We start from the raw sequence: 24,901 nt of genomic DNA, 5'->3' as shown, positions 1-24,901 counted from the left end.
ATTTATGTATTTATTTATTTATTACAGTTACTAGCAAACTGATAAAGTTTAAATGCTTTAAGCTATTATCAGTATCTCTCAACATAACTGAAAGCTGGTCACAGATCTCTTTACAGTAAAAGACGCAAGGGATGAGCATTGGCCCTTTATACCTCATGAAACTGATTCAGAGGCCCTGAGATGGTTGCTATCTGAACCAAATCTAAGGAAGTGCACTTGAAGGAAGCATTCTGACCTGCCCATAACCTTGGGCTCAGACTCCGCAGCAAGCAGCTGGGTACTGATCAGGTCCAAACACCCCAATCACAGACCATTTGGACCAACCCATACACATTCCAACAGTGAGGAAACCTCCTCATCTGTCTTCTACAGGCCAAAACTGGATAGGTCTGCAAGGAAGCTCCAAACAATTAATTTTGAGTTGTATGGTCACGGCCTTTTAGCTTAACATACTTTTACATTCTGTCTTGCAGCTTACAGCTTTCCAAAAGCATGTAAAATGCAGAAACTGTTTTGACATGATTCAGCTTCATTTTTGTTTCTTGAAACTATTCTGGTCTTAGATTTTGCTTTTTCAAACTACCTGAACAGCATTTGATCTACCTTTGCTGCCCTACAGTCACCTTTCCAGTGTTGATAGGACTCCTCTGAACTCATCAGCAGGACAGACAAGAAAGCAACTGGAAAAGAAAATCAGGCCATCAGGAAATCGCTGCTCTGTCCCAAGCCAAGCTATAGAGATTGCTTTGCAGGCAAGAGCACTGTTCAGAAGAACACCTGGTGGATGATCACAATCGACTCGTGCAGATGAATGGTAACATTGGCTCACACCAACTGTGAATCTCTACTTCAGTATCCTAGATTCATGAATCTGCAGAATTTAATGCAAGACTACTCCTACTGTAAATTCCGTTTTCTTAAAACAGGTTTCCAAGAAGCAGGTGACAAGTTAACTGCTACTTGTTTATTCATTCTCTGATGCTACTTAAGAACTCCTACCACACTTCTATTTCACTGCAGAAAAAGCTGGTGTTAAGAATTTTACAGCTGCAGTTTGCCCTCTTGCAAATGAAGACTCATGTACAAAAGATCTTATATTCACCTGTTTTGTATCCGCAGACGCCACTAAGGAATAAATAGGACAAAAATGACATTATGCATCATGTTTAGTTGGATGCATCCAGAAATTCTTTTAAGCATAGGTAAAACTGGGTCCAAAGTCTGTTTGCAAAACAACAATAAAGCTTACTTGAAATCTCTCACCATGACAAATTAAGGTAACATTTAAAGTAAACAGAATTCAGTGCCATCTAAATTAGCCTTTGACAACACGACTTCAAGGAATATTCTTATTTAGCTCAGCCATATAGTAGAACAGATTCTATTTGATAGTGTCCAGATGGTTGTCTATGTCATGTTTTTATCTTACCCGCTGGTACTTCTGGATGAAATGCCAAAGGTAGGAAGTCAGAATAAGCAGTCCCTTCCAGTCTTAAGACTTATGAACTCAGACTCTGATTTAAAGAAACTTGAAACCTATTGCTCGCTATTAAACACAAACAAATCCTCTCAGCTTGTCCTAGATATTTGCTTCCCAGAAATAATCTCTACTCACTGGCTAGGATTCTGTTATTTTATTGCACAAAGGAATGCGATCTTGATGTATTTCAAGGGCTTTCCTTTCTTCAATAAATGAAGCATCTGTTTTACTTACAGCTGAACTAACAGGACCTGTAGCATTGCTCACTTCTGGGAAGGTAGTCAAGATAGTGCACAACTTCAGAGGTTGGCAAGATTTAAAATAAACAAATAATCTGACAATTATGACATGAGCAAGACTTTCATGGACCAGGGCATTAGTCTGACAGGCTTTGTGCAAACATGCAGTTCAATCTAGTTCCTTCCTTAAAATGTGGCACTGGCCATGAATTAACTATTTCAAGGAAACAACAAGAGCAATAATCATTGTCATTAGTAACCTAAAGAGCAATGGAACCTGAAGGCACAACTAGCTTCTTGCAGATTCTGATCTGTGCAATCCATAATACCTCATTTAATAAAAACATGTTTACAAAAGCAGTAAGGCATCTTTTTAAGTCATATCTATACTGATAGCCTCTGCAAAGGGAAATGACTTGCTGGTGCTAGAAAGAGGGCAATACTTCCCTGGAAAATGAGTACCAAATCTACATCATGCATTTTGGGAGGGAGGGGGGGGCAACGTGAACTACTTTTCAGCAGATTTAGAGGTAGTACCTTAAAGTATTGCCAAGGAATGACTTGATAATAACTCTTGGTCTCCAGAGCTGTCTATTTGGGTCTTACAGTTCTATCAAATATTAAAAAGCATTCTGGAGTTGTACTTACCAAAATGCAGTCCACTTTAGATTGTACAGTTTTGCTAGACGTGAGGGAAGAAAGAGAGAATAGAAATCTTGAATTAATCTAAACAGTAACGACAAAAATATTACATATTAGAAGTGCTATCACTATACTATAGGCTTAATCTCCTGCTACAAAATACAATGATAGCCTATGGAAGTATACTTAATCTGCAACATTTTTGGTAGAAAGTCACTGCAAACAAAGCTTTTTGTTAGATTTTTTACTGTTTTACCCTCTTATATAAGAAGTATATTTAAAATGAAATATCATTGCAACTGGGAACTATTATCCCAAGCTGCAAAGCAGCCACGATGGATCTCACTACTTTTATTGTAAACTCTTCCACAATTCAGATGCATTTTATTTGTTCATCTGTAAACACACTTAACACGTCCCCCCCCTTTTCCCCACACTTCACTAAATCCCACCACTTCAATGCATTTATTTCTAGTTTTCCAAAGAGCTGCTACAAAGCAGACAATTGGTATCCCACTGACAACTTTGTTAGAAGTTTTCCACTTTAGTCTCACTACCTCCCAGTTGGCTTATTAAGAAGAGACTGGGTGGGGACTGAAATAAAATTTGCCATAAATGACTTCAGGATATGTGCCAAGGTATGGTATGGAACTTATTATACTTCATATAAACACACCCATAATCAGCTTTTGTGTTTCTTGAAGAGTACTGTATGCTACGTGCTTGGTTGGACTGCATATCAGTTGAAGGCATTTAATCATTGCTCTGAACAGGAGAATGAGCTTTAACATGCGAAAATAAATAGTCTTTACTGTTGAACACTTACTGAACAAGCACTAAACTACCAGTGTGAGTTTAGGAAACACTTCACTGCTAGTAGAATAGAACATAATTCAACGTCCTGTTACCAGAACTAAACAGATAATTTCCGGTTATTTTACTTTTGTACAGGTGCTACCACATACAAAAGAAAGGCCAAGTAAGGTATCCGATGGACATACTAAAAATCACAACTGAAACAAGCCAAACAAACAACTCTAGTGTCTGGTGAAAATAAGAGCTAGAGCTACTGATTCGGCACCTATGTTACATCCAATGTTCAAAGAGGCAGGAGCCTGGTTGTCCTGTTTGTTACAGCATTGAATTTTGAAACCAGAAGGTCTAAAATATGTCCTGCAGGAGCTGCTATTACTGATCCCCTCTGCCCCCCTTCTTGTACAAGAACCAGATATGGCAATAACGGCAATACAACAAAAAGCATCAACAGGCAAAAATGGATAGCAAGTCCACTGATGTAGATACAACGGTAGGTGTCCACTGCTGCTGACTTAGTGTTAGGACAATCAGCTGGGAAGACACTTGGAAATGCTAAGGCAGGAGTGAAGCTGGGCTGCTGGGGATTTGTGCAAACACAGAAAGCTAAAGCCAGTAAAATGGAAGTTTTTCCTTGCCTAGATGAAGGGGCTCCCATCTACTGTAACAATCGAAGAAGGGCATCCAAATGTCATCTCACTCTTCATAAATCACCATCTTACTAGAAAGTCAAAGGACACCAAGCGTGGAAACCTGCTGCTGCTCAGAGGTATCACTGCATCCGACTCAAAGCTGAGCAAAGCAATACTGAAACATCGGGCTGCTCCCACAGCACAGCTCTCACCCTGGACTCCACCTTGCCCCACTGCCTCCTGCCCCTAGCAGGGTTTCACAATGCTTATTCTGCTACAGATCCACAGCCTCTTTCATAAAGCAGCAGACAACATGTGCCCACTTTTGTACCAAAGCCTTTCCATGGCTTCACATGATAGCTTAATGCAGAAAAGCAACACAGAGGATAAGGGGACGCAGGGGATAGGCAGACCGAACTTAGTCCAAACACAGCCTTTTCTCTACAGACTTGCTCACTATGTTTTGTGCTAGGTTTTTCAAAAGGATGTGCTTCTGCCAGCACAGTTGACAGCCCTGGCAGATTCTGCCAGACTGCCCATAAACATGCCCATTTGCATTAATATTTTCTTCTTGCAAAAAGAAAGGCAAACCGCCAGGAGGCAGCTGGGCAGGAGATCCCTGGAGTTGTCCTTTTATCTCCAAAGACCAGTCTGAGTCAGTAAATGTAAATTCTCAAATTCAGTTCAGACTCTTCCAGTTGTGACCCCTGCTCCCATAGAACTGATCAACAGTGTCTAGAAGCAACAGCAAAAGAGCAATAATTGGACCAGTGAGTACAGTTTCTCTGTTTCCTTTTTGTCAACTGGTGGCACAAAAAGGATAGTAGAGTTCATGTCCTCTAATCTGCACACAGATGTTGTGACATTTTACAAGGCAAAGGTTCCATAGCTCAAGCAGGAGTAAGCATGATGTCTATTTTAACAGCAATTTTTTCACCTCCCGCTGTGTGCTCCTTGGTATTCTAGAAGGACATTATTATAATTTGTTACTAGTAAACTGAGGCTTCTTTTACCCTAACCATATCCCACGTTAACATAGCCTGACTTCATAAAGCCTGTGCCTAATGAGAAACACTTCTTATTTACCTTTCAGTGGAGTTGATCCACGTCAAAGTACAGCAACAACAACCCTCTGAAGAACCAGCCCTTTGGCTGGGAATGGGAACGTGCTGGGACAGCGATCTTTGCATGGTCCTGAGCACTGCACAGAAAAGCTCCTTCTGGTGAAATTGTAAGATGAAGCATCTCCATCATATCAGGAGATAAAAGGACAAGTGACAGATGTGGTGAAGCAGCAGTCACCCCAGTTAAAATGTATTTGCCAATGTTATTTATTATTTATTATATCTTCCTTTGTTAGCTTACAAGACAGATGTGTTTTGAAAGCTGACTATTTTCAAATTTTAAATAAATAAGCCTGATTCTGTCTCTGCCAAATGCATCTATTACCTAATAACTATTTTAATTACAGTAACTGCACCAGTCGGGCTCAGTTTTACAGGCACAAAAATTTAACTTGGTCAACTGTCTTGGGAGACTTCTGGCAAAAGTTAATTTGGTAGGTCTCCTACCAGCGATCACAAAAGCAAGGCTACCCCAGACCCTGTACCCAGACCTACTTCTAACACTTGGAGGCTATTACCCATGCACTTCGCTACATGTCCAGTAACAGCTGCAGAAGAGCACCCAAAGTGACAGATGTTCTCGCTAATGAAAATAACCATTTGAATCTATTAGTGACTTAAGTCCATCTGAAAACTAAAATTAGAAGTCATACTGCTAGCATTGCTCCTCATGGACAGCTGCTCCACACAGCACCTGGGCGCTTGCTACAACTTCCATGCCAGTAACTGCCTGGAGCATGCAGCACAGTTATGGTATCCATTCTTCTGCAGCTCTTTATGCTGAAAGTCTCCCTCAAGTTCAACTAGTTCACTTACCTGATCTACACCTTAATGCAGGCTGCTCCACACAGTTTAATCCAGGAAAAGCAGTACCTTCTCTGATTGAGGGGATAGCTGCCCCTTAGGAGCGATAACAAAGGCGCTTGTTTTTGACAACTGCCCTGAGTTACCAGCTTGCATGAGGTACTGATCCTCCACAAGAACCTGGGAGCATAAAGCTATAACCTTTGCAAAAAAGACTAAGTGACCCTACCACAATCAATGATGAAATATTTACTCAGTGGACGCTGCAAAGCAGGCTGTTTGACAGTCCAGATACACCCAACTACTCAAGAAAGACGTGTTTCAGTCCCACTGCCTAAAGAAATGCTTCTCAAAAACATCAGCTCTGCCCAAAGCAACACCAGGCTGAAACAGTTTCCCTCTGAAGAACTACCCTTAGCCATCAGGTGGAACACTCAAAAACAAGAGCCCATCTTCTTCTAATGAGTTAAAGAGCACGGAAAAGGGGGATTATTTAGCCTGTGCTTTACAGAAGCATAACAGCAGCTCCCTGCAAAGCCTCTGTCTTTCACAGTCCTATGTCTTCCCCAGGAATACACGGGCAGCTTTCATGCTGCAGACCAAAGCCTTACTGGAAAGCCTCTCAGCAGTTTTCAGACTCAGTTCCTAAATCAGTCTTTAGGCCCAATATCTTTGACAGGTTCCTGAACACTTACTGTTGAATGTTGCAGCAACTTAAGCTTCTAAACGCTGCAGCCCTGCTGACAAACTCCTGAACATTGCTCTAAGCAACACCTTGGGTTCAGGGATATGTAGCTGAAGCACTCTGAGCAGTATGGGAATATCTTATTACAAGATATGGCAGAACTCAGTTGCTCTGAGCACATTTAGTATTTCCTTAATGCTGCAAAGAGTAGAGGCCATATAATCACAAGGGATTTGAGAAGCCTTATGCCTGTGAGATCAGAAAGAGGAAGGCAGTTGGGAGGGGTAAAACAAAGCCCTCAAACATGCTAGCTGCTGCTCAGTTAACTCTATAAACCTTCTCAAAGTCAGCACAATCACTGGAACAAACACCAGCTTTTCAACAGTAAATTATTTGTTTAGTATCAAAGCTAGCAGCACAGTGAATGCTGGAGGAACACGTATGCATGCACTGCAAATGCCGCGTGAGCGCCCAGCCGCTACAGTGCAGCTCCTGTTCTGGGAGCCACTGTGCAAAGAAGGACACCTGCAAAGGGGCTCTTGGTCCTGTGCCTGGCACGAGTGGGACAGCAGCACCTCCAAGACACTGCCATTCACCCCAGCAAAGGACATCCCAGCCTCAAAAGCCACACAGGACGTGGCTCCCATCATTCAGGCACTAGCAGCAGACTTAATCCTCAAATGGAGGAAGTTGTACACAATTGCAACAGAAGTCCAGCTTGACAAAATTCAGGAGACAAGTGAAGCCACGATTTACAGTGCAAAATCTTGAAATGGTTTGACTAAGGTGCCTCAGGAAGCCTGGAGCCCCTTCTTCATTATGGCTTTAATTCCAGCAGTGAGATTGAAACAAATCTCTGTATCCTCTTCAGCACAATTCTGCAAACATTTGCATAAACTGGAACACCCTCCTGAGAACAGGCTCCACAGCTCTGCTTCACGTGCCTGGTGCATTTTGGACAGTCCAGGAAAAACATTATTTCTGCCTAACCCTAATGCAGGTTATGAAAAGGAACAACTTTCTACCAGCGCTCATAGCTATGCCATATGTTATGAAGACAGGATACAACTCCTGACCAGACAGGAAGGATGTCCCACTGCAGAGCTTCCAGAACACACACACTGAGTTACATTATTACCTGACACACCTTATGCAGTAAGTAAAGTTGCGACTAGAAACAAAAACCCCAGTGTGCAGTTACCTCTCATCACTGTTAATTAGTTCCCATCAGAGATGAAAAAGCAGTTACCAGTTCAGACAAATCATGCCAAGAGGGAGGTTTATAAAGCTCTAAAATAAGCTTCGTTTGGAGAAGTGGGTGGATGACCACAAGCTTTTTCTCTTGAGAGCTCAGCACAAAACCAGCAACAATGTGGTGCAGCTCCAGCGAGGGGCAGGAATTGAGGCTGCTCAGCAGCCACAATGACATCTCCCAGAAACGCACTTGTAGTCCACGTGTATGGTGACATGCTGCTAACCCAATATTTCTAGGCAGATATCCAAAAATAAGCCTTCTGTGTGAAAGTGGAAGGTACCTAGGTAAGAAAGCTGGCTGCCAAGGAAGAATTATTTTGGTCACATTGCCCCTTACAAATTATCCAGCTATGCAAAGTCTCAATTTCTCACCGCACCAATCATTCCCTTATACAATCTTCACAGGTTGTCTGCCAAACTACTTAACAATAGGGTCTGCAGGTAGTCTTGTTCCTTCGATGGAGGAACAGCACAAAGTGAGCAGCAATCCCTCCCTCCCCGCACAGCAGGCTTGCTGTCTCCCAGGCACAGGAGGTAGTTCAGTGTTGGTAGCAACCGGGAGTCCTTCTTCCTGTTCAGTTTCCTGCTGCCTCTTTTCCTCTTCCAAAAACCTAGTTAGTTCCCAAGGACAAGTTAGACTCCATTACTAAATACAAACCGTGCCAATTCAGGGCAAGTCATTTTTCTGAAAGCCATGTCAAAATAGAAGGGATAATTATTAAACTGAACCCACACCCTTTCCAAAAGATTCAGATCTCTCTTCCACTACGTTGGTGACTTTAGACAACATTTAAAAGAAGTCTATTTATTTTGAATGCTGTGGGGAAGTACTCAGTAACAGGACTACCAACCATATTACAGCAAGTGGTACTATCAGAAAGGTACTATCATCACATACTGCCTGCCTGCAGGATTCGGCCCTTAATTCTTAGTCTTACTGAATTAATGCTTCTCTTAGAGTAACAGCTCTAAAAATATCTTTATAGAACCTTCCATTCAGAAGCACAAAGAAATGTTAAACTGGAGCCAAGGATCATCTAAGGAGAAAATTATGAAAACAGCCGCCTATGTCTGCTGCTACTCAATTAACATCTTAACATATGTCATGTTACGTTGTCTGGCTTGGCTCATATTGATAAAGAAGTAAAATGGTTGTAAAAGCATTTCAACTAAATATTTAGAAAGCAGAGCTGCAAAAGGTTGAAATCTGTTTCAGTTACTGCACTGATGACTACACTGCTTAGCTAATGGAGGCAGAGCTTTCGCAAGCACAGGCCAAGTACAGAACAGCTCTTGTGAAAGGAAAGCACACCCAAGCAGGGCATTTCCACAAGTCAACCTTGGCATCACAATTACTGAATCCCCTCCCATTCTCACCTCTCACAGTGTGACATAGAAGAGCCAAAAAGCAGGGCTTCTGATGCCACCTAGGGGCTCTCTCTCTGCCTGCACTTTCTCTCCTGCAGATAATTCAACTTGATGTCTTAAAGGCAAAATAGAAAATATTACAGGCTATATTGTGGACCTGTAAAATCCTGCAGCTCTCAGTGACTTAGGTGATCGTGTGTCATGGGATGGCTGAATCCACCACAAAAACTGAGCTTTTCCAAGTGTCTACTTAAAAAAGCAACCGAGGGACCAAAGCCATGGGAAAAACAGACTATGGCAGTATAAAGATGAAGTCACACCCTACATGTTCACCTGTAGAGGCCATTTCAAGTAGCATCATCCAGTTAAACTGCAAGCTGTTTCTCAACTGACCAGTGCATTTCCCTTTCTGTGTCACTGCCTTTATGTCAGATCATGCAAATTGTACAGCCAGAGCTGAGCTGGATTTCATTGAGTCGGATCTGTTTGCTGATCCAACAGAAAATTTATCATCTCATTAATGCAGACGAGCTTCCCGCTGAATCAATTAACTGAACCAGCTCATCCCACAACCCCATGATCCAATGGAAGGCAGAAATCGCAGAGCTGCAGGTTCCATCATTTCAGTGATGGCTCACAACTAGATCGTTTGCAGCGTAACATTCTAATACCCTCCTAGTGATGCCACAATGAACTATCAGAGGAGACAGTGATTAGTTCTGACACTATTTCAAACACTTAAAACCACCACCACCAAAAAACCAGCAACTGAGCAGTGAGATTCAGATGACAAGTTTTGAAGACAGGGACTTAACTCTTCTGCCTGTAATTGAAGACTACTTTAAAACAGGGAATAAAATCTTTATCAGACAAATGACGAGTCTTTCCAGACACAGAGTTCGACTTACTTGCAGAAAAGACACAATTATCCTATTTTGTGTTCTCTCCCAGGTTCTCTCAACAACTTTTTGGAAAGATTTTCTTAAATAAGAATGTTAATCTTGAAGTGAATCGTAGAAATTTACCTTCTGTGCAATAGCAGTTTTCTGTCCAATCCAGTTGTACCTTGTCCTCTGCCCCACATTTCACCTTTAAGCTAGCACAGCTGACTTCTCAAATGCCAACTTACACTGTCATATCATGAAATTGTCACAAGTTAGGACAGATTTGGACTTGAACAGACCCAGATCTGTAAACAAGAGAACCGCCAGTAACAGCAAACTTACCTCAATCTATTCGTTCAAACTACTTGAACCTAGCACAAACACAAGTAAATGCAACCAAAACATTTAATACAAGACAAATTAAATCTTCCAGTACTCAAAAGCAAATAAATTCTCATTTCAGATGGAAGGTACAGGGACTGTAATTCTGTCTTGGAAGCATATGAAGTATTGTTATTTCCCTAAAGCATAAAAATAGCCAGAGTTCTGTCCGCTGGAAATGTACCAAAGTATCTAAGGCCTCAAAAAAGTAAATACAGAAAGCTGCCACCAATTAGTAAATATTGGCTCTCCAGCTTGAAGGCAGACTCCTTTAATCCAAGCCAAAACACTCTTCTTTGCAATATAAGGAAGCAAGAAAAACACCAAACTGATAAAACAGTGGGACAAGCCGAGCTGCAACCAACTGATCTTCCATGTAACCTAATCTACGTCCTTCCACTTGCAGAAGAAAAAACCCAAGGTCGGTTTTAAATTAGACACAAAAAGGGGCAACACTGGACCACACAGCTGAAAAAAATACTAGATCAGCATGCCACTACATTTTAAGTTACTGCAGGTTAAAATTAGTCAAACACATGACTTCAACACTTGTTACTAAAATAAATGCAAGAAAAATATTGCATATAGGACAAAAAATATTTAATCCCTTCTAATTCCTGAGACTACGATGATTTTATACATTATTAAATAATGCCACCTATACAAACAGCTGAACAAAGAAGGAAGATAAGGCTACTAATGAAATACCCGTCTCCAATGTAGCCCGTTATAATGAACTGCCAAGTAAGAACTGCTGAGACATAATTAGTTGGCAGACATCAGAATACCTGGGTCTGAAAATTAAATATATAAACATCTATTTTAGCTTTCTGAAGAAATCTAGCTCTATGCAAATGCTGAAGACTCATTTCCACAATTCTTAAAATAACTGGGAAAAGCCTGCCACAGCCACAGAATGCCAGGTGCTCTATTCCAGCAACACAACAGTCACTTCAGTTCCTGTTTTGTATTTCTCTTTTAAATTACTTAAATACACTTTTTGGCTACAAATTACTTGAATAAACTCTTAGAAGAAACAAGAAAATGGTTTTATACATTTCTCATCTCTGTTTTTTTCAGCACTGATCTAAATTAAAATCAGTCTGTATTGTTATATTCAGGCAGGACTCTATACTAAAGATGTGATGCCCTCTGTACATTGTGTGGGAAGATAATGCCTTCCAAGGAGCTGCATCCTATATTTATTACTGACAATCCATATGAGGCACTGCAGGGTATTCCAAGATCAGTCTACATCGATCAATTGCCTAGAAAGCCTAAACACAGAAAGCACAGGGTGATCTAAATAAAACTACATGAATAAATTCCTACTTGAGAAGTCTTTTTGTCTAAAGCATGTCCTGCTAAAAGTAGAAAGGTTTGTGGCTAAATGGCAAATCACCTATCATAACGGGTCACATATTTCACAATGAAAACTGCTTTTAAAACTAATTACAAACAAACCAACCAACTGTTGTTGTTTCTGAATTCTGTCTGTACATAGCTGTGAGATCTGCTACTGCAGTTTCGCCCACAGTCAGCAGAAGCCCAATCCAGTTACAACATTATTACTCAAGGCTTGTATTTCTAAAGGGCCTGACTGGGAGATGCTAGAAAGCATGACAAGATTTGTCTCAAGCCTTTCTCCCACATGGCTCTACGAAAGGATGCCTAGTAAAACTAAAGGGGTGGCACTCCTCAGCAGCACTTGAAAGAACAGAAAAAAGGAAACGCACCCACAAAACAAAGGTGCACAGAACCCTTCTCTACCATCAACTTGAGAAAGACAAAAGCATTTCACTTGCCTGCAGAGCACCAGGACAGAGCGCAGCATAACACAGGATGCAGACCTGCCTCTCCATCTTCTTCTCTACAAACCAAGGCTACAAAAGGCTGGTGACAAAGTGACATGGTGTGCATGCATCCATGAGAAAAAGGGAATGGTGTACACTCTGCTTACATTTAACACACAACCAAAACCGTGTGAATGTGTTTAGGGTTATGTTTATCGTACAGAGTTACACAAAGCTCAGACTATCAAACACATACTAGCCGCCAGTGTTACCAGTGCTACCACAAGGGCTCCCAGCCTTCCAGACTGCAAGCACATGTTTTCCAGTGCTGGCACAGGTGCCAGGACAGCGTATCTAAGCCTGCTGATAACAGGTGAGTTTTTGTTCATTTCTCGTAGTTCCTTTAGACATTTCCACAACCTGCACCTATCCTAGCTGCTTTTTGTTAACAAACAGGTTTGCTACTGGTTGTACCTCTTCTTTATCCTATTAATTTGGTAACCAGGATGGTTATCACCTGCTGAGCAGTGCCATACCCCAGCTCTATCCTGAGCGAGCCCCAGCACACGCCAAGCCCAGCACTGGGCAGACACACTGCCACTGGATGGGTCCCACAAAGCTCAGGTACCCCACACACCCGTCCCCACTCCAAACCCAGCAGGATCAACAACTGCAGGTTTCCCTTTATCCACTTGGGAAGGAGTTCTGACTGCCCCAGGATATAGTAAGTGTTCTCCAAGCATCTGCCTACACTTCTTTCAGACTAGGTGGGCATGGGTGCTCGATCATGGGAAAAGCAACGCCTCTCCCTGACATGGGCCACGCCATTCGCTGGCACATCCTGTAACCCTGCTCCTATCCCTGATGTTTTTGTAGGGGTCAAAATTTAAAAACTGACTATACGCAGGATTAACACAGCACCGCTGCCTGTAGCAGCAGCCATACAACCCTCTCAGTTCCTCGCTGCTGTTCAACAGCCATGGGTTCTTTCCAGCCTCCATCCTTCAGCCTTGCACTCGCACACGGGGACATTTCTGTCACCTCCACTTCCAGGCTTCAGCACGCTCCAGACACAGGAACTGCATGGTATAAAAAGTCACAAGTGGCCAAAAGTCTCTTGCCTACCTCAAACGTCATTTCACTAAACACCAAAGCAGTACATCCTGTAAGCTTTCCACCCTACTATTTAATTCCAAAACTAAGACCTTAAGAAGAGTAACAAACACATGCTACTCCACATCTCAAGGGTTTAGTTTGGAAAGTTTGAGCTCCCTTAGCCTGCAGCCCAGGTGAACTTTAGTTTACTTGCAGACTGAAGAGCTTGTCTAAACCTGTAAGCTGCACTTGATTAAAATTAAAGCTGCATAAAATTTAATTCAATTAAAGCCATGTAAGTTCATACCTGCACACATCTATTTCAATTTGTACCTACAGAGCTCAGCCTGGACAGCTGCACTTGCTCATAGGTGGCAGTTAAACTGTTTCAAGCGAGCACCTTAGGTGAGCCTGCACTGCACGAGCAGTTGCCCCAAGGCAGGACTACGTTTGCCAGCTCCCCGGCAGAGGCACCACCAGGCCTGTGCAGCTTCATGGCAACCCCACCAGCCAACTCCACCATCACCACCACATGGACTACAAGCACAGGGCAGGTGGGCATCACTCATTCAAGTCACCATCACTCCACCCACAGCCTCCTTCACTGCAACTGCAATGAATGAACAAACGAGTTTATCAGATTATTTATTTCTTCTAGAACGTAACTTCTAAACGGGTATCATCGACAGCAGGCAACTAACCAGTACTTAGTATTCCACGTTAGGGCTTGTTGCTCCTTAAGCACTCTGATATCTATTTTAAAAGTTCTCGTTTTGTTAAACTTTTCTTTTAAAAACAGAGCAGAGGACGTGTGACCTGCCCTTGTTTGAAGTACTGAAACTGCAGCCTTGCAGGTCAGAAACTGAGTTCAGCACCCTCCTAGGACGACTGCAGGTGTTCTGAATGCAGAACGGTTACATGGATTCATTATTCACAATACGTCCATGCCAAACATCCCAAAGACCTGCAAAGTTATACCACGACCTATTTAGTATAACAGTCAAAAAAAAAAAAAAAGTTGTCCTCGATTAAATCTAAAAGAGATTTACAGATTTAAGAAAAATACATTAAGTTTCTGAATTTCCCCAAATCAGTGCACCAGAAAATTAAGTTTAGGTTGGATATAGACAGAAAGTTACTAAAGCAATATTCACTGAGATAACTGCACTGTTGAAATTCACCTGTAGGCTGCAGCAAACAACTGGCTAACACCTTTGAACATCTAACAACCTGCTGAACTGCATTTATTCCCACACTAATGTTAACCATGATGTCTTGTCTGACGGATCCCTCCGGAAAGAGGGACGTGGTCTAACAACACTACAGAATTCACTGGTCTGGATTTTCATGCCTGTGAGCCACACCATGTGTAAACATGCCAGCAGGAGAGCAGATGTCTGCACTAAAGGAATGAAAACGTCTTTTCTCAATTATTAGCACAGTTTGATTTCAATTTTCGAGGTGAACTATTTGCTGCTTTTCCACTCCTTTACCGAGTAGCTGAACTAATCGAGTCAACCTCACCTGAGTTTGACAAATTTAGGTAGGCCCATGTCTTCCAGAAGAATGCACTTGAGCTATCTCCTCCTCCTACCTTGAGCCAAATTTGACACAGAGCTACTGGTATTTAAAGTATTCAGTGGTAACTATGAAATTCTCTGAAGTGCCAAGAATCACTCTGAATTAACAAATAACAATTACTAGATTCTGCACTGAAAACACTTCCCCATGGTAAATATTTTCGCCCTGAACATCTGCAGCTACTGACAAGGCAAGATCCAAGTACACAGGCATGTGTCTGTGATTACAGAAACAGGGCTTCCACTCACTCAAGCAATTGAACTTCTTTGTTTATTTTAGCTGCAAGTTTCACCAACAAGTACAACCATGATGGTACAGGAACCTTCTGTTCTTAATCCCTCCAAGAGAAGTAAGCTTAAAGAATGGAAAAGAGAGATTCAGTCCGTGGGAATATGTGCAATGAAAGCTACACAGGGACAGCTTAAACTTGGTGGTACTGAAGAGAAGAACAAAAAATTGTGGATTTCATTTTTATTGTCAATGGTACAACAATTTCTTTTTGCCTTCATTAACCAGGAAAATTGACTATTTATAGTGTACAGAGATAGCTGTCTGAATACATTCATGGATCAGGAACTTAATTACACAGGTTAATAAATCTTCAGGGTCAGCTTCTAGCATTTTTTGCATAAGCAAATGATAATTTACAAGATCTTTTTTTTAATTGATAATTCACTAAAAGTGCATTTAGACAAACTTTTGCCCAATGTAGTGCACAGATGCCAACATTTCCAAGTTGCTGTAAAAAGAAAGTCCTTTTCCTTATGCCTTAAGCACTTTTGTTGATTACGTTTTTTTTCAGTTTGACTCAGTAAGCTATCTCTAGTTGTTGAATTCAATTAATGGTTTCTGCTCAAAATATCCCTATTCACATGTTTAGAACTAGATGTGACAATCCCACTTCACTCACTTGTTGAATGGAAGAGACAAATACACTCTTCTCTCAGCTGCCAGTTCATTTCTCAACTTTTAACAAGTTCATCATTGAACAGTACCATCAGAGTCAATCATAACAAATGTAACTTTGCAGAACAGGCTCCTGGAGCCAAAAACTGCCTTAATTCTTCAGCATGCTGTGGTACCCGGTGTGCAGCTAGTGATTACTGATGGCAAGTTAATTTGACTCTTTTAAATATCAACTACCTAATAAGTTTACATGACTACTAATAGCAACTGTAGTCCCTAACACAGCTTCTCATTTAAAATGCAGACTTAATAAAACTAAATAAAAACAAAGGAAACAGGCAAGCTTTTTATGTATCGTTTATGAAAGGAAGGCTATATTTCAGAGCTTGGATACAAGGTTCCTATGCCACAGTCTGACAGCGGTAAGAGTGTTTTCAAAATGATTTTTGGCCTTTGTTTCAGACCGTCTCATCCCAGTAGAAAGAGCTGCAGCTTCCATACATGGGAAGCAAGAGACGTCACAGGCACCTTATCCGCAGCTATGGACTTTCATACAACCCAGCCCCAGAATTGCGGAGTGGTTGTTTACCTTTCATTGAGAAACACCGCCAGAAGTATGAAACAACAAAATCCGCAGTGTAGGAGACTGTAGTAGCAGGTGGATGATGCTGTGTCAGAATCAAGACAGGTTGCTTCAGCTAGGTACCCGTCCTGCAAGGGGGCCTCCTCTAACGGGGCAGCAAGGAGCACCTGATGCCTGCATGCTCTGCCAGAGGAACTACACCCTGCACATCAATATCACGGAAGATAAAAAGGTCCTGTGTAACGGCTGTCTGACCCTGAAGCTGAAACCTCAAGTCCCACTTTCAGATTGCCTCCACACACCTCAGACACTGCGCTCACGCAGCATCCATCCAGCACCACTGTGCCCAGCTCTCCCACAAGCTAAATACGCACCCAAGCTACTTGATAGATTTGGCAAAAATAGCATGTGGTACTAGAGGAGGGGGGATTCACTGTTTTTCAAAACAGGAGTTAAAATTCCATCCACAAAAATTCTGTATTAAATGTACCTTAAAACTTGTTAACTTCTGGTACTGAAAAACTGTCTTTTGTATTTTAGTGTGGCAATGTTTCTGGAGAGGAAGGGAGAAAGCACAGAGGAGTAAAGTCACAAAGACTACTCCAAGTATTCCCAGGTGACTTCCAAACAAGGGCAAGAAGCTGCAGAGGAAAACGCAGAACAAATTGCCCATCCTATAATCCAGCACACCTAAGTCACAAGCTAATTCTTTTTTGTCCAAGAGATGCTCTTGAGGCAGACACTTACAGGCAACCTTGTATTAAGAAAAAAGTTCCAACAGTTTGTCTGTATTGCTGACAGCTTTAAAAATAAGTTAATTCACTCCTTTATAGGCAACCAAAGTAATGAAATGTAATTCCTCCTGTCCAATGCAATCCAACTTTTCCACTGGCAAAAGTCCCAACAACCCTTTACTGGCACTTAGGAATTTTTGACTAAGAAATATGGATTGCCTCCATGCCCATGAAACTATCCATCAAAAAGGACAGCCATAGATTACGGACGTTGACATTAAACCACGAACTTCCTCTAAGGGGAGATACAAAGATGCCTCAGTGAACGAGTTCTCCCCAGTAACAAGATTTTCTTCCCAGACTTGAAGTACCTGACAAGCAGTAGGCGACACCATCCACATCCAGCTCCGGTGAAAAGCTATGCAGGATCTGTCATTCTGGAGGAGCACGGGTGCATCCTGAGAAACACACGTCCTCAGATGCATCCCCCGACTCTGCAACAGCCCCGCATTTCACCATGCAATACGTTTATAGGCTGCTGCTAGAAAAAGGTAACAGCTGATGCAACCTCAGCAATATATAAGGGCAAGATAAAAACTTGAAAGGATGCCACGTTGTAAACCCTGGACAGTTTCCACCATGTCAATCTCCTTTACACCGAAGCCAAACAAGGAGACTGTCACTCTCGACACACCAACAGTACCCCAAGTTCATCCCTGAGCTGAATTTCGTGACAGCCTCAGCTCAGCGAGCAGGCAGCCAATGCACTCTCAGCAAGCAGGAAGTTGCTCCTGACCATAGCTACCATATGGGGTTAAACTAAAACCAAAATAAAAAGCTCCTTCTCCTGCAGCTGTACCAAAGGATCATTAAATACAAAAGATGTGCTTAAAATATTCTGTTAACCAAGATAATGAAGGTGGCATGGGCGCTCCAGTTCACGTTAATACATCTACCATCCATTGTAAGCACTTAGCCAGCCTGTATGCAGTAGCCAGTGAAACCAGCAGCCCCAAGCGATAGTCTTATGTTGAAAGGTGGAACCAAAACACACCTCAGTTTTCTAGAACTAATGCAGGGGATGAAGTACAAAAATATACAAGCTTATGTAAAAAAAGAGAACTTGGTTCATATGAAAAAAAAACAAAGCAAGCTAGTTGTTCAGGTAGATTTTTAAACATAATCCCAGCTACTAGGGATTGTTTATTTCCAAAGTGACCTGGGAATTTTTAGGAATTGGGAAAGGGAAAGAAGAAATATTTAAAGCAATACAGACAAAAGGTTCCCATCCTCACCTGCTCCTACAGTGCTGAGAGCACATTATATTGAATTTATGTACTGAAGAACAGACTTAAAATTATCCCTCTCTAAATGGCCACTTTGGGGTGGGGAGCGTCACGAGAAATCTACTAGAATCCACACTGTCTTCCAGTATCATTTACAACTCTTACTGAATAAAATACAGCAACAGACCCCCAGCCCCGCAAACTAACAGAACTCAAACTAATAATACATGTTATGTAGTAAACAAGACCTGGGTATTCTAAAGGCATTAAACAACACATGCAAATTATTTTACACTACAAATAGTTTGTGTACCCTAAGCTTATCCCTCCTGCTCTCAGCTGAAAACGTGCAGCATTCACTAGGTGTGATTCCAAGCAGCTATAAAAGGAGAGCTTCGCACGTCTCTCGCCCATTCAGGTCCCCTCTGCCTAACTTCTTGCAGTGGGGGTCACCAGCAGAGACCATCCCCATCTACCATGGCTGCAAGAAAGCAGAGCCTCCCTGCCCTTCGATATAATGTCACTGCATCAACCACGAGCAATTAAAAACAAGCAACAGGGAAAATATTCAGGAAGTTTTGAATGTTCTTCCACTGTCTTAATGATTAAATATTCAAAACCAGAAAATACTTGGCAGCTTACTGAAAGCCTGTTGATGGTACAGCAACCGATAACAAGCGTCCTACTCGATGACAGATAATCCTTTTTCCATTAAATCAAGAAAGCATTAAAATTGAGATACTGGCTAACTCCACTCAAAACAAAACAAAACCTTAAAATTCCCATAGATCTGAGAGAACACAAGACAGCATTCCAACAACTTTGGAATTTTTAGATGTATTTAGGGGATTTTTCTCACTGGCTTGAAAGAACTAATTTGTGCCAGCCTTCTGTCTAGGTTCTTTCTGGATGACAGATCATTGCAATTTTATCTACTTAATTTACCTTTTAAATCATCCAACAATAATCTTTCAAACATGCAGTCCAGCACTCTATCCCCACTGCTCTAGAGGAATGCTACAAAGTTACATCCATTTCCTATCTTTGAATTTTGAAATAATGAGATTCTTCTTTATATATGAAACTTTGCAATATTAGATATTAGAAAGGCTTGAACCAAAAATCCAAATTTGGATTGTGATCTGAATTTTGCAGCTCTGGCCCTTCTCCAAATACTTCTGTTTGGCAAGCTGCAGAGTGGAGTAACAAGAGAAGGAAACATACATAACTTACGGGATCTGTATAAAAACATTAAGCTCAACCCCTGCGCTCAACCACTTACACACACAAAACACCCCAAGCCCCAATTAATAAAAAGATTAATCAGAGCTTCAGTATAAATATGATCACCCAAACCTGAGAAATACTTACAACTGGTTAAGATGTCTTGTTTTTTTTTTTCCTTTTTTATTTTTAAAGAGCATTCAGAAAATCTGGGGGATGGCTCGGAGTGTTCTGATCAGATAGAGATGTGGATTCCTACCTGCCAATGGTGTACACACGTGTAAATCAAACAGAATTGCTCCAAATTACAAGCAACCCACCTACAGAGGCCTGAGGTAACAGACCTGCAATTCTGTGCTTATTAACAACTCATTAGAAATGCCACCCTGAAAACCACAATGTCACACCGTCTGACTTGCTTCAACAAAGAGATATCCTGTGGTGGTAAGTAAAATGTTTATGAAACAAGGAATTGCGTATGTTTGATCCTGTGAAGTCAACAATTTCAGGTACTCCTATGCATTTTAAATGAATGGCAGTAGAACTTAGCCAAGTCTTACTATTTGAATGCTGTTCTTCTCCCCACATACTTTATTAGATCCTATTGTTTCAAGAAACAAAGGAAAACAAAGCCCATGAACAAGGGTGAAAAACCCACTCTTCCTAAAAGCAGCTTTACAAAGCTCGTCTCTCCGCAAAGCTGTTCCACCCAACTCAGAGCCAGGATATTCAATAAAACCTCAACTCCATTCTCAAAAGGTTACATAAAGGTCAGCATTCATTTTATTCGGGTTTATTTTCTAACCTTGTAAAAATGCCTGCAGACCAAATTGGCTTCCACACCTGCTGACCTAGAAACTCCAGCACGATGGTGGCCGTGCCCCGTTTTGGCAAGCTGCTGCTCCTCCCACAGCGCCCTGGCACCGAGTGCTGCATGCCGCTGACCTGCCCGCGCCCAGCAGGTTGGGGAGGAAGGCTTTCTCAATAGCAAAGGGGGCGTTTTAGCAGAGGGCAACTGTTCTTTCAAGCCACTTCAGGGAAAAGGAATTCTTCCAGCAGAGCTTCCCCCCAAAAGGAAGGTTTTCCTCCATTCAGAAATGGATAGCGAGAGATAAAGGGTGGAAACCTGGGCCTCTTTTGAGGGAACCAAAGGTCTCAAAACAACCCACAGAGTGGCCGTCCTCTGGGAATAGAGGATATGTAGAAAAAGTGACAAATGGTGCAGGTTTTATTTAGCCCAACTCAAGAGATCCGCACCACGGATGGTTACACCTTGGCACTGTTCAGAATTTGCTTATGGTCAAAGAGAAATAGGCACATAAAATGATCAGACAGATGGTTTTACATCGTCCCTAGGAGATGGCTCTTACCTTCCAAGTGTGGTTTTCTCTGCAACAGCAACAAGGGAGCTACCTTGAGCAATGCACGTGGAAACAGACGGAGTCAAGTGATACAAACCCCACTTTCTGTCCCTACCCATTTGAGGAAGCAGAGTGTGAAGAAGAATGACATGCTGTTAGATGCTCTGTCCATGGAAGGCCAACCTCTCCTGAAATCATCAAGAACTACTCTAAAATATGGTCCATAGCTCAGTTTTTTCCTGTGTGTTTCACTGCTTATATGCTACATTGGGAAATACATTCAGGACAGGGAAGTCTCACAATCATCTGCAAACAACAGACCATAAAGACAGGGAAAACTGAGTTAGTGACAAGAAATATTTGCAGTTTTACACCACCTCTTAGTTGAGGAGCTGGAATTACTTTTCCCAAGGGGCTAAACACACCTCTGATGTTACTTAGACTAACTGGATTAAGTGTAGCCTGTACTTTTGTCAACAACAATTCTAGCTCTTCCTCAAACTCATCAATAATCTTTTATTAAAGATTTTTTTATTATTAAAGAATTACAAAAACTTTGTTTTACATCCTCAACAACGAACTGGCCAGAAGGAAGGAGGGCTTGGTGCACTCTGGGCTGGGGGCACAGAATAACCAGGAAGAGCCTGTAATCAGTTACAGGAACTTCAGTTCTCCACACAATTTCAATAGACCGTTCAACAAAATATAGAGGTTTTTTTGTTGTTTTTTTTTTGCTTTTATTCCCCATCTTCCTCTCCCAAGCTACAGAAAACTGAAAAATTGCACATGCAGATGGATTAGTCTATGGATGAATCCAACCTGGCTCAAAAAATAGAAAAATCTTAAAAAATATACCTAAGGGGTTTTAAGGGAAATTCAACTGTAGAAGAAAACTACCAAAAAGGTGTTTGCACCCACACTTTCTAAGAGCCTGAAACACCCTCTCAGCTTCCCTCTTCATTGTCAGGTATCTTGTTAAAAATATTAAGACTGTCAATCATTTTTTCCACTCACCCAACCACATAAATAAGTAGTAATTCCTATTATGAAAACTCTCAATGGCATTTCCCAAACTGTGGAGCATTTACTAAGCCAGCAGTCTAAGTGACGACACACTCTTGCCGACAAGAACTAATGAGGAGTGAGAGATGCAACTGCAGGAGCAGGAGCGATGTAAGTCATGACAAGGAACAGCGCTTTCCAAAGATTAAAAAATATTGATATTAAAATCAGCTAATCTGGTTTTCTAGCTCAATACAAAAAGCCCAGAACTCACCAAGGCACAATTTACCTCCTCCTGCCCCTTCAACAGGAGACAAACAGGGCCTTAGACCCATGTAATTCAGCACAACGTGGCCCAGCTCACGTGATTTTCCAGTACAATTTCTAGCTAGACGAGTGATTTGAGGACATAAATTATGGATCTGAAGCCTACACCCATACCCAGTTTAAAAGACTAGAAAAGCAATGCTTTGAGTTTGCGACTCTGTGCTGCCCAGTCCTCAGCACGGTTCACACAGGAGATATTGGGGATGGGGAGGAGAGAAATTAATCTCTCGGGCAGAATTACCACACACAAATCACAACAGATGCCTTTAGGACAAAGAGCTGAGATCCTGGCCCAGTGAAAGAAACTGGGACCAACTCACACACAGACACAAGTACCAGATTACTATTTACACCAGTAAACAAGTACTCATTTAAGAGCCATCACCAGTTATTTGCAACAGTGATCAAGAAAACAAACCCATCCATTTCTTCAGTGCTCATAGCTATGGACTGAATTTGTGATTAATGCAGTGAGCAAAGGGATGAAATTGCCTAAAATTGTTGGTCCTTTTCATCCCCCCCAGCAGGAGCAGAGAACCTCAGCCACCACCTTTCTCCCCCGGTGATCTCCTTACCGCAGTCCTCGTGCCACGCTCCTTTACATACATTACTGGCTGCCTTCAGCTACAGGATATTCTTTGGCAACTTAATGTGATAATGAGTAGACTCAGTCTTCACCAGCATATGTCTGGGTACAGAAATACCCCATACAAACATCACATGTTTGTAAATACAGAACCCTCACCCAAAGAAAATAATTGAAACCCCATTAGTCTATATGCTCAGACAGCTGACTGGGGAGGTTTTCCCGCCTCGGGCTCTAACGTCTGGACAAAAAGCTATTAACAAATATAAAAGCTTGAAAATGAATCTAAGGGAAATACAAACAGGCAGATTAAGGCCCAGTGTCCAGTGAAGACTAGGGCAACTCACAAACCCGCCCAAACTGACATTAATCAGGTCGTCTGGGCTCCGCAAAGACGTATTCTTCCTAGTCTAGACTTCTAATCCGTCAATGGGAAAAGACATCTAATATTATTTCTGTCCTTTTCATCGACACCGCAAGAACACGTCCGACTGTCTGAGCAAGTCATACACTTAACAAGAACAAAAACAGACACGGCGGTGTTGGATGTGTTTGAGTGGGGCAGCTAGGAAAAACACAGCTAGACAGCGATGAACTTTTAACTTCGGTTTGGCTACAAATAATTAATCGGCGGCAACCATGCAGCATACCTGCTATCATGTGCACATGGTGCTGTAATGTGAACAAATGCTTCCTGACTTGTTTTTACGCACAGCTAAGACACTCTTTCTCTCCCCTTCCTCAGTCCACACTAATGGTCACTTTATATAGAAAGAAAAACAAAACAAAACCCAGAATGGACTCCTACCAAGCACATTTTAAAATCTTCAGCACATATGCTGACTGTGTCTTCAATTTTAACCAGCAGGACTTAACCTATTATTTGATTTTAAGGGACTTTGCACGTTCACAATTACTGGAGCAACTTTTGTCAAACTACATTTTAATCTAATAAACAGAATAAATTAAGTATGAGTCGAAATAATGAACAACTCATTGTCCCCCTTGAGGCCTACATCACATACTATATTTATATTTGTCTGTACAGTGGAAGGACATGCACAGACTTGTTTGTGATCCTGAAGTCCAGTATTTCAGTAGCTGCTATATTTTGCTTCACTATTTTCATTGACAATACATTTTGAAAACTAAAACCTTTTTTTAAAGAAACAAAACAAAACTAAAAATATCCATTCAGTGCACACAAACGCATATGAGAAAAGAGGCAAAAATAAATACAGACGAGTGCTTATCTAGGTGTGCTAAATCCTTAGGGAAGGAAATGAGGACTTCAGCATGCCAACTGGCCAGCACACACAACTGGCAAGGCACAGGAGGAGGGGAGGAAGAGAAGGGAAAGCAGAAAAGAGGAAGCTCTTCTGCACGTTGCACCTAGCTCTGTTAACAACAGAGCACTGCCATTTTCACAAGCCCTCCCCACAGTCTCTTACACTGTTTATTCATTACCAGCACATGGCTCCTACTGAACAGGACAACAGATCCTAGACTGCAACTGCAGAAGAGGCGACTTTCCACTCTTTTCTCTGGGTGCAGTATGCACGACGTCCCTGGCAATGCTCCTCAGTCTTGCTGCTCGAAAACAACTGCATCTACACTACAACACGAATTAACACGGAACTCAAGCTCCCAACGAGGTCTGGCTGATAGCAATACAGAAACAGGGAAACACACAGAACTCAGAGTAGTCACAGACAAAAGCTTTGGAGATGCCAAAGAACAGGTTATATTGCAGAAATGACCTGATCTCCAAATACTGCATTTCTGCAGCATAACCTGCTGACATAACTGACACTGTCTGAAAGTGGCAGAGAAGTTCCAGCCCCGTGCAGAGAGCTGTCAGGTAGCCAGGGAGGAAAGGTCATGCTCATGTGAGGAATGTCTGTGAAACTACCCCAGGAGACAGGGCTGCAAGGTGCTGGCAAAACCTCTGCTAGTCACAGGCACTTGGCACCAGGAGAGCCACTCACATCGGGCAAAACTCTGCATTCCTTTGTACTGAACAGGGAGTCAGGCCATTCATCAAGTGTACCTGAATCAAATAAGCAATCTTCATTTAAAATGCTAACGTATGCGCTCTTTTTCCTTGAAAAGAAAAC

The 24,901-nt window shown here is 41.8% G+C and overlaps 1 protein-coding gene and 1 long non-coding RNA gene across 2 annotated transcripts in view; one reads left to right on the top strand and one right to left on the bottom strand.

Moving 5' to 3' along the window:
- The window catches only part of RFX7 (regulatory factor X7), a 55,104-nt gene that overhangs the window by 28,371 nt on the left and 1,832 nt on the right, over positions 1-24,901 (bottom strand). Inside the window, exon 2 of the mRNA XM_083850021.1 lies at positions 2,368-2,401. Within this exon, the coding sequence (XP_083706147.1) occupies positions 2,368-2,401 (34 nt within the window). The remainder of the gene's footprint in view (positions 1-2,367; positions 2,402-24,901) is intronic.
- LOC310904831 overlaps positions 1-24,901 on the top strand; it is a 30,515-nt gene extending 5,614 nt beyond the window's left edge. Inside the window, exon 2 of the long non-coding RNA XR_014588613.1 lies at positions 1-24,901. This exon is cut by the window's left edge and continues 3,735 nt beyond it. This is a non-coding gene — a long non-coding RNA (uncharacterized lncRNA).

The sequence above is a fragment of the Anser anser genome (genome assembly GCF_964211835.1).
Source record: "Anser anser genome assembly, chromosome: 10".
NCBI classification, from domain to species: domain Eukaryota; kingdom Metazoa; phylum Chordata; class Aves; order Anseriformes; family Anatidae; genus Anser; species Anser anser.
The sequence above is the reverse complement of the archived record's forward strand: the minus strand, read 5'-3'. Positions and strand labels throughout refer to the sequence as shown.